The 10,876-nt window shown below is 42.1% G+C and overlaps 1 protein-coding gene across 9 annotated transcripts in view; it reads right to left on the minus strand.

Annotated features, from left to right (window-relative positions):
* AFG2A (AAA ATPase AFG2A) overlaps positions 1-10,798 on the minus strand; it is a 161,705-nt gene extending 150,907 nt beyond the window's left edge. For 3 of the 9 annotated variants that reach the window (XR_013224823.1, XM_077300360.1, XM_077300359.1), the window contains exons 1-8: positions 10,472-10,798; positions 8,800-8,924; positions 7,866-8,023; positions 6,774-6,832; positions 3,836-4,468; positions 1,780-1,909; positions 907-963; positions 33-156 (exon numbers count right to left, since the gene is read on the minus strand). Coding sequence is in view for 8 of the 9 variants with exons in the window: in XM_077300360.1 (XP_077156475.1) it covers positions 33-156; positions 907-963; positions 1,780-1,909; positions 3,836-4,468; positions 6,774-6,832; positions 7,866-8,023; positions 8,800-8,924; positions 10,472-10,604 (1,419 nt within the window). In the remaining variant the exon portion in view is untranslated. Of the gene's footprint in view, positions 1-32; positions 157-906; positions 964-1,779; positions 1,910-3,835; positions 4,469-6,773; positions 6,833-7,865; positions 8,024-8,799; positions 8,925-10,408 lie in introns of all 9 variants that reach the window. The other 6 variants (XM_077300356.1, XM_077300355.1, XM_077300357.1 and 3 more) reach the window with 6 other exon arrangements.
* Positions 10,799-10,876: the final 78 nt, after the last annotated feature.

The raw sequence follows: 10,876 nt of genomic DNA on the forward strand, positions 1-10,876 counted from the left end.
CGTAGTAATTCTATAGACACCGTTTTACTTACTGATCCAATGCCATCCATCAATGTTAATAATGAAGCCACAATTCTTTTCTCAACTTCATTCTGTGCTCCTTCCCGTTTGGGACAGAGGGCATCAATTTCGTCAATAAATATAATGGACGGTTGACTGAAAAGGAAAACAAAATATTAGCATTAAAAACCCAAGCACAGTATCAAACAGCAGCAACACACTTGTTAATATGCAACAAGTGTGCAATATTTATTGAAGTGCGTCTATCCCTGAGCTCTTCTCTAGCCAGGCAAAAATGCCTGTTACAGAGAGTCTTCAGGGTTTTCTAATGACCTTGAACATGAGCCTAAAATATCCACACTGCAAACAAACAGTGTGATTTAAGAATGCAAGGACAGCCCTGCTGGATTAAATCAAGCATTTTAGGCTGTGGCCAGCAGATCTGCCTGAAAGCCCACACAAAAAAAGAATAAAGGAAACAGTCCTTCTTCCACATTGTTTACCCTCACAATCTGCCATTCAAGGCAATACTGACCCTGGGAGACTCCATGTAGCCATGAAGGATCACTGACAAACCTTAACTTCAAAAAAGCTGTGTAACCATTGTTTTCAAAATGCTATTTCAGGTATCACCGTATCTTTTGTTGGTAAGTTCAGTAAGTTAATTAGGCATTGACTGAAGAAGTACTTCCAGTCATCTGACCTGAACCTACAATTTGTCAATGAAAGAGGGAGAAAAATCTCCTTATCACAACAGTCATTAGCTTATAAACCTCTATTTCTGCCTGAGTATTCTTATAAAGACCTCAGGATCTGAACCAAGACCTTCAATGGTCTATATGGGAGGCTTAACCCCTTGAACCACCTGGGATCGGAAGTAACTTCTCTAAGAAGACAAAAACATACCATAAAGCAGCTTCTGAAAAGATATGCCTCAGTCTGGCTTCACTCTCTCCAAAAAACCTGCAACAGAATCAAAAACAGCTGGAGTCAATGGAGCTGTTAGTTTATTATACAGTCAAGAGGCCTTTAAGATTCAAGAGTTACAATGGAAATGACAATTCTTAAAATTTGACGAATAAAGCTATTTCTGCACCTGGGATCTTACTGCAATGGCTCCATTAAAGATCATTGCCTGTTCTTCAGTAATACGTACATTTGTGCCACCTGAAAGCAAGGTGACTAGCTATTCTGCTGCATAATGGCTACTATTAGACCAAGTTCAGGAATACAAAGGTTCAGATCACTACTCAGTGATGAAACACAATGGGTCAGTCTCTCAATCTAGTTTCAGGGGTTAGCAAAGTTGCTCTACAGCAGAACAGTTAGATTTGAGCAGCACCATAGAGACCAACAAGAGTTTCAGAGTATGAGCTTATCTGACAAAGGGAACTCTGATTCTAGAAAGCTCTTGTCTCAAAAATCTCACTGGTTTCTAAGGTTCTACTAAACTAGTATCTAACACATCTCATAGGGTTGTTATGAGGTGCTAAACCATTCGTTCCTTGGAATGGGCAGCAGAACAGAGTATCGTGACATCACACAGGTGCTGGCATTTATCCAGGCAATCGTTCAAAGTGGGACATAATGCAAACTGCCACATGAACTTCCATATAAGAAGTCAGTAGCTAATAACAATTCCTTCGATTCCATTTGCAGAAGCAGAACTATTTCCAGGCAGGATTCCTTGCTTTTAAGTAGCTTTTTCAGCAGCTAGCAATTGCTGTTGGAAGCACAGGGTTAACACAACAGATATGAATAAAATTAGGCAGAACTTACTTGCTTATAATTTCAGGTCCGTTAATTGTAGTGACATGAGCTCCAACCTCATTTGCTACTGCTCTGGCTATCAGGGTCTTCCCAGTACCTGGGGGGCCATACAGCAGCACTCCTCTGGGTGGTGGGATTCCTTGAAAGAGACAGAGAAGCAGAGAAGAAGAGTTCATGTTTATATCTGCACCATATACTAAGGAAGAACTTGTTACAAATTGACACAATTTTTAAAAATTAGTTGTGCAACAGGAAACTACATAGTTCATATCCCTGATAATATCATGGCATGCCCTTTTTTCCTACATCACCAACACATTCAAGGAAGACAACAGCATTAAAATATTTTTGTTACTGACATATTTCAAGAACATGACTTGTTTTTTACGTAATTTTTTGTTAAGTACAAAAAACAGATTTTAGTAACTTTTAGAGATCATTGTTTTTCAGGGTATAAGCTTCCTGCATCAGGCAAAGATTTGAATCTAGCCACCCTATCAGACAAAAATCTAACTGTTCTACCACAAACCAACACAGTTTCAGAGGATAGCCATCTTTAATGTGACTTGTATCTTTAATAGATATATACTGTTTGGTTCTTTAATGCAGGGGTAGTCAACCTGTGGTCCTCCAGATGTCCATAACAACATCATGTTTGTAATATTCAGATGAAACTCTAAGGCTGGAACATTATACAAACTTACTCAGGAGTAAAATCCATTGATCAAGTAACATGCATGGCATTAGGTTTGAATTGCTGCATAGTTCCATAACAATCAGACCAAAGTTAAGCATTTTAAAATCTCATTGATTTCAATGAGAGAGCCATATGCATTTAATTCTATCACTGAAACAAAAATAAGCTTTAAAATGCTTAGTGTTGTCTGAATCATGCCATCTTATTGAAAAATCTTGAAAAGAAGAAATCTGTACTTCAAGCATATCAGTCATTGTTAATAACAATATGTTGAACAATACAAATGTCCTTGCCATTCAAGATTCCATCAGTATGGTCATCACATTGACCTCTGAGTCACTACATGGTTACTTGTCTATGTGAAATCCTGTCCACATGGTTACAGTGGATCTTATAACAATAAGAAAAAAAGATCAGAAGGAATCTTCCTGGAACAGTGAAGTTCGAATTAAATGGTGAATACCTTCCGCTGTCCTTCCCTGAAAAAGAACCAGCTCAAAATGTATAGCCAATTTAATACTCCCAAAACATCTGATAACAAAAACAGATGTTGAATAAGAAGTTGAGAACTTGAGAGCATTTCATTTATCATTTATCATTCCATTCAATGGAATCATGATGTTGAAAATATAGGCATTAGTTTATTTTTTATATATATACCTGAGATCCACCCATCCATAAAAAGGTAAAGGTATCCCCTATGCAAGCACGGGGTCATGTCTTGGGGTGGCGCCCTCCAGTGGTTTCATGGCAGACTCAATACAGGGTAGCCTTGCCAGTGCCTTCCCCAGTCATTACCGTTTACCCCCCAGCAAGCTGGGTACTCATTTTACCAACCTCGGAAGGATGGAAGGCTGAGTCAACCTTAAGCCGGCTTGCTGGGATTGAACTCCCAACCTCATGGGCAGACAGCTTCAGACAGCATTTCTGCCGCTTACCACTCTGCGCCATGAGAGGCTCCATCTATCCATACAGCTCAATAATTCATAAAGTTAAAGCCAAAGAATAGGGACACTACAAGATTTAGCCGAGATTACCTTGAGTTATTCAAGGTACACAAAAACGAGATGCACATTTTTTCTGCATCAGACTACTGTTCTACCAAAGTTTGACAGGCAGCAGCAGGATTTCAGGTCTTTTACCTACTTACTATCTGATCCTTTTAACTGGAGATGCCAAGAATGGGACATGGGACCTTCTGTGTGCACTGCCAACCAAGACATAGCACCTCCCAAGTAAGAAGCAATGAAAAAAGCTGTACTACCACGAAAGAACTTGAAACTGGTCTGTGGCCTACATGAGGGAACAATTTAAGATAATGAACAACAGTAATTTGTAACTGAGAGGTCCACTTCAGAGACATCCTACCATAACTTCTAAACAGGTCAGGATTCTTCAAGGGAAGTTCAATCATTTCTCTTATGGATTTTAGCTGGTTACAGAGTCCACCTATTGAATCATAGGTCACCTTTGGTTCAGGATTACATTCTTCCATTACTTTCGCCTGAGATTCAATGAAATTTATCCTAGTTCTTGCAGAAATGAAGTAAAAGGTATCATAGTTCAGGGGCGCTCCTCTTTCATCAGTCTGCAGCATTGCTCCATCTGTCGGGAATTGCTCACTTAATGCTGTCGACGCAGAATGAGGAATGGAGGTGGCAGCATTATCACCGAATGAGTCTCTCTCTGCTGTGTTTTCACTGCATGTCACGGTTTCTACGGAATTATCAACCGATACGCTGAGATCCAGATGCTTACATGGGGTGCTGGTGGATGCTCCGTGACAGTCTCCTAGGGCTAGTTTGCCAAGTTGCATAGACAAGTCTATATCACTGGAGTCCAAATTTGAATTCTCCATTGATGACTCCTGCTTAAAAATGGAGCCACCTTGCATTTTAAGCAGAACCCCATCTGTCCCCTTCACTTTTGTTACCATCAGGTTGCAACTTCTCCCGTAGAAAATTACTTGCAGGACATTGCCTGGTAAAACAATCTTTCCATCTGCAGAAAAGGGGGAGGGGAAGAAAGGGATTGTTAACACTCAAATCAAATGCTCCCAATAGTCTCTGATTAAAATGTAAACATATATGTTAATTCACTATCAGTGAAGTGGAGCTCACTTCACATTCTACCAGGAACAGATACTTTGAGGATAAATCATTCCACAGAACACTATGGTGCCATGAGGTATACCATGGGATCCTAGGCATCCCACCAAATCCTATTTTCCACCCACATCACCCTAGCTTACATGACAAGATTGTAGTGGATATCCAGACGGGGAAACATGAAGGAGATGATAGAAGGAAAAACTACTTCCTATTATGATGAGGAAATGCACAAGAGCCGGGCCCCATTAACCTGGGAACCAAACAATAAAATCTTCGGACTTCAGACAGAGAAGAAATGATTCCCGTTAATGAAAACTAATAGGCAGGACTGTGATAACCATCTGATCACCGGTTGTGATTGGGTAAAAGTAAATGGTGGGAAACATGGGGACTGAGCCCTGATTTCAGGATAGACTAAAAGGAACCCTCAAAGATAGGAAATAAAGAGTTTAAAAACTTAGCACACTCTGGAAAAGGTACAAAAGCCAAAGGAAGGGGTGGAGAGAAATGCAGTGGTCTCTACATCAACCAGCTTTCATTTCAAAGTGGAACTTGAACAATTCCACGCTGCCGGCAAAAGGGAGCTCCTCCACCAGGCATCTGGTTGAGGTCGAACTGAATCACCACTTCCCAAGGGCCATCCCCCTGAGCCTCCCTCCCATGGCACCCACTACAATTCCACCCAACCCACTGGGCTATCAGTATGAGTTAATTTAATGTTTTCCATATTTTTCTACTGTTCTACGTTGCTTGTTGTTATCTCTTCATTATTGTTAATCTAAGTTATCTGCATTGTTTCTATTTTATGTGAACTGACCTGAGCATTGGGGGAGGGTGGCGAATGAATGAATGAATGAATGAATGAATGAATGAATGAATGAATGAATGAATGAATGAATGAATGAATGAATGAATGAATGAATTATTATTATTATTATTTATCATACTTCTATACCGCCCTCCCCGGAGGCTCAGGGCGGTTTACATTATAACAAGGAACCTTACATAAAACAGTCTGTAAAACAGACTGCATCATGAATGAATGAATGAATGAATGAATGAATGAATGAATGAATGAATGAATGAATGAATGAAGTTCCACCTTTGCTTGCATCCAATCCTCTGAAAGAAATGCCAAGGTAAAAGCGATGGTTCCTGGAGCCTAGTTAAGCCTCATGAATTTGTTTCTTTTTATTATTTTTGTAAAACTGCTGCTAATGTTTTGATATCCTTTTTCAGTGCAACTATGTTCCTAGAAAATAGATAGTGAATGGTGACCTTTTTTTTCTTTTGAGAGACGTTAGACTATAACCCAAAGCTTCTTACCCAAGCACTTTACTGTTTATCCCTGTATAAACCACCTGGCCAGCCTGGAGAGTTATCAGGCAGGGAGAGGTGTATGTGTGACAATTATTGCATGCACACAGGTTGTCTGTCAGTGCCTCAAACCACTGACAACAAGGGAATAGTGGAATGGTCTGAGCAGTAGCAGTTATCCATGCTATACAAGAGGAGCGGGTGAGAAAAAGGACCCTCTTACACATGGGGATCCCCACCATCTCTCTGATATTCACAGGCCAGGAGAGCAAGGGGTGGCTCCAGACACTTGCCATCTATTTATCCCCTTTCCTCCTCTCCATCCCTCCTTCCCTCTGTCCTGGATACTTTGTAGTTAATAGCAGGCATTCTGGCAACCTCAATTCCTACAATGTGCTGAGAAGAGGGGTAAGAAAGAAGAATGAAAGGAGATGCCCTAAGCAGAGAACGTTTAGGCTGTTCACCATTTTGTACGTGAACCAGGAAAACTGGAAATCATTAGCTCATGCAGCCTTCCGTACTATGCAGTTGCCAGTTCTACCTATGGCACCATTTTAAACTTAGTCTTCATTTGGAAAACATACAGTAAAGCAACTGGAACCTAGAAACAAAGCTGTCAGGTTGTGAAGCTTCAAGCCTCTACTTCTCTATTATACTACATTATTATTATTACAAAAATCAAGAGTACTAATTAATTGGAGAATGCTAAACTTCCCAAGTCGCATACTGAATCGGTCATTTGTTCAGGAAAATGGGAAAGGGGTTACCATTTTTGGTGAAAATGAGAATAGTTCATTTGGGGATTTTAAAAAGAAAAATTAAAAGTATCTCTTAAAACAGCATATTGTACAGAAAGGCAAACAAACTTGAGCACTTACCTAGATTTCTCAGAATACTATTTGCCAATTCTTCAGAATTAAGGCCAGCATCTTTATCCCTGGAAACATAAGAAGATTACATCTTTACAACTTGGAACCGTATGCTTCATAATTGTAACCCTATCCTGATCTACATTACCAGTAAAATGTTGTATTTGCTTCGTTAATCATATGCATCCTGACATACAAAAGCGTATAAATTTACTAAACACATCCCCAAACTTGAAACACAAAGGATTCTGATGTACTACTTCACTTCTTGCAGAACTTGGAAAACGCTATCCCAAAAGATATCTAGGTTATTTCCAGATGCCCGTTTCCTGCATAACTGGCTGTCTGATAAGCATTAGTACTTTATCAGCAGTCCAACAAAAGAAGAGGCACAATGTTACATGAGCTCCGGGCAACTATCTCACTGCACTGTAACTCCACTGCACAGCCGAGTCTGCTATGTGGATTAAAACTGAACACATTTCTCATGGAGCCTGCAGGTGCCACGTGTACTGAACAGATAAATCCACCTCTAAAAACTTTCACTCTGAGAGGTTCTCAGATCCTTAAAATAAAATTACAACAGAGGGCGCTCTCAGCCCAATAACAGACAGTATTTTCCTATCTATTATCTGATGAGGAGGACATCAGGTTAATTGGTTTGAACGTTTAGGATCAATTTCTAGCCACCTCAAAATGCAGCGCCCCGGATCAGTCTAAAGTTAACACAATGTTGTCCTCTTTATCCCAGATATCCCAATCAGAGCATCCCTTCAAATGCAACCCTTGGGCTGTTCCTGCTGTACCTCTCTTCCAAACGTACCTGAGCACTTCTCTTGCACTGTTGACATCTACCCCCAACCCCTAAGCATGAGTCTCTGAATGTCCAGCCAGACTACCCTACTGTCAGAATAAGCACCATTCCCCATACTTTCTATCATGGGCTTAAAATTGATGTGACTGGTATTTGCTACACCACCATTTCAACATGTAGAAAACCGAGACCTGTAAAACAATACACATCCAATAAAACACACCTCTCCTTCTCACACAGCACCACAGGTTCAGGGGATTCTGGACAAGGCAGGTTGATCAACATACCTCAGTTTCATCTCTACTTCCTCTGCCTGCACCACAGCACCAGTCACAGGCTGGACAAAGATCACGTCACCAGCTACCACTCTTAGGTTTTTCTCTGTTGCTCCGCTCAGGCCAATCTTTCCCTTGGGGAAGCCCTCAACTGGCCACGCAGTACAAACCTATTCAATATACCATCAAAACGTAACTAGAAATGAACAAACCTTGCATTCTTTTGTCCACGTTTTAATTAGGCAGTGCACCTATACACACTGAGGCAAGGCCCATGCATGCACACAGCCATTACAAGATCAGAAGCTCTGCAAACAAATGATTGCTGGGGCTGCCCAGCTAAGTTCTGATGGCCCAATTTCTGGATGAGAAAAAGAGATGCGGTAGCTGCAGCAGGAGAGCGACAAGGGAGCTGCAGCAGGAGAGCTGACAAGGAGAGTGTGTGTTTGTGTGAGGGGTTCACGTTTATTTAGGGACATCATTTACATCTTTCCCCAACAGGAACTCCAAGCGCCTTAGAATATCACTCTCCCTCCCCCATTTTCTCACCACAGCCACCAGTGAGGTGGGTGAGGCTGAAAGAACATGACAAGCCAAGAGTCACCCAGGGAAATCCAACATTTTGTCCACTATGCCACAATGGCTCTCAAGAATTTTGGAGAAGGATTAAGGAGTGGACTGGGAAAAGGGATGGAACTGAGAATGACAGAATAAACCCTTCACTGTAAAAAGGCATAGCTCCCTAATTTAAAGATATGAGCACTTTTTATATAAGGAAAAAAAGATCCATGGATATCTATATTCTACAATACAAAAAATCATTGTGACAAAGTACCACACAGGAAAAAAATGTGCCATATCAGAAACAGCAAGTTTGAAAGATGTTTAATGCATTCAGTGAATCTTAATTCTTCCCTGCCCAATTTGTTGTTGTTTTTAGTCTCACCTCTTGTTTTCCATTTTTACCAGAAAGCAGGACTGGTCGCCCTATGCATATATTTCCTGATTTCATGCTGCTGAGGGCCAGCTGCACAAGAGATTTTCTGTACGCTTTAGGAATTTTGTCATCTGCTAAAATGAAAGAAAAGTAAACATTTTTCAAGTACATCCATTATTTTACACATCAGACTTCAACAAGAATGGTATATTTAATTTGCTATAGAAATAGTTTGTCTAAATCCGTGACAGAAGCCGTGTAAATTTCAATCCATTGAAATCTATGTGCATTATGGGGAGGCATGGAAACCTGTCTTTGGTTCTGGAATAGGCACGGCTGCTGCTTCCAACTGGCTCCATTCCTCTAGGAACAAATGTGGTAACCGCAGGATAGGCTCATCTGAGAATGACCAAACTAGCACCACAGGCTGCATCGGGGGACAGGCCAGTATTAGTGTGAGTGTGACTGCATGTTCCCAACCACCTTCGTCAGTGTCTTTGTTCTTGCATTACCAGGGGTCATTAAATGGAATCACATATAAACAAGCCTATTAAAGAATCAGAAGGTCCAGATGGTGTATGAAATGATCCTATGCTAAATAAGCATGGGGTGGGATCATAGTTCAGCAGCTGAACATCTGCTTCACACACAGATAGTTACAGGTTCAGGCCCTGGAATCTCCAGCAACTCGTAGTGGATCACAGATTCAGGTGGGCAGCTATGTTGTTCTAACGCAGCAGAACAAAGTCTGAGTCCAATGTCAACTTTACAACTTTATTGGTCTTAAAGGTGCCACAGGACTCAAACTTTGCAAAGCAGTAGATTATGTGACTCTGAGACTGGAGCACCTGTCTGAGTGGACAGCAGACTGATCAATGCTCTAACTCCATTCAAGGCAACTTCAGCTATTCATTGGCCCCTCTAGCTCTCTTATGTCTATTGCACTGCGATCAGCATTGGATTTAACATTTTACTGCATGCATGCTGTTATTTAAAAAGAAATCACATCAGCCCCCTTTCCTGACAAGGCTGACTCATAATAAATAAAATGAAGATGTTTGGCTCTGCATTAGAAAAGGTTTCCTTCCTCTTGCAACTACAATGCAAATGTACACACACAGAGAGCTACTTGTTAATAAGATAAAAGACCTCAAACACAGAGATCTCAGGTGTACATCTGGTTTGGCCTTGCATTTCATTGGACAAACTGCTGGCTTTCATCTGTGGCAGGGCCAGTCCCTTGGAATACCAGAACAGGTGCAGAGGAGGCCATCACCTGCCCCGCTCAGGAAGAAGCACAAGAAAATTATATTTCAAATGACATTTGGGTGAGGGTAAATTGTTTAACAGGGCAGGTTGGGTGGTCTTGCTAACTTATTGCTGTCTCCAAAGAAATACAATGGGCTAGGTTTAAATAAATAAACTGTATCCTGTAACCACATCATTGTGGGGTGACAGTTTTTGGTTGAAAAACGTTAGTCTAATACAGGGCTGGGAACTTGGGAGCCAGTGAATTGCTGCAGTCAAAGTGCAGAGTCAGGGAGAACAGTAAAATTAGACAGAGGACAGAGGACAGCACATTCCTGATGCACCCATTCTCCCGCCCAGCCTAGCCTACCTCTCAGGGCTGTCGCAAGCATAACATGCATGGGGAGAGGAGGCTTTTACAGGAAGGTCCCACCTTTCTCCAGGTAGTCTGCGGCGGCCAAGCTCAGCACCGAAGAAGCTGCCGGGAGGCCGCCGTGCGAGGCCAGCGGGGAAGCGCTCTCGGGGGGCGGCCGCCCCTTGCTTTTCCTTCGGGAGGTGGAAGCCATGCCGAGGAAGAGCCCGCCGGGGCGGAGGAGCCGCCGCTCACCCACGCGCCAGACCCAGGGCAGCCCCCGCCGCCCCAAGAGACGCCAGAGCGTCGCCGACAGCCCTCACTTCCGAAGCCGACCGCGGCCGCTGGGGTTCTCCATAGGCGTGGCGCAGCACGTGGGCCAAAGCTCAAGCAGATTCCCTCTTGTTCCCTGCAGAGCTTCGAACCGTCATTTCCTCTACCTATGCCGGCCCCCTCCCCCCCCCCCAAAAAAAAACAAATCAGGCG

Source organism: Paroedura picta, chromosome 10 (genome assembly GCF_049243985.1).
Source record: "Paroedura picta isolate Pp20150507F chromosome 10, Ppicta_v3.0, whole genome shotgun sequence".
Lineage (NCBI taxonomy): Eukaryota > Metazoa > Chordata > Lepidosauria > Squamata > Gekkonidae > Paroedura > Paroedura picta.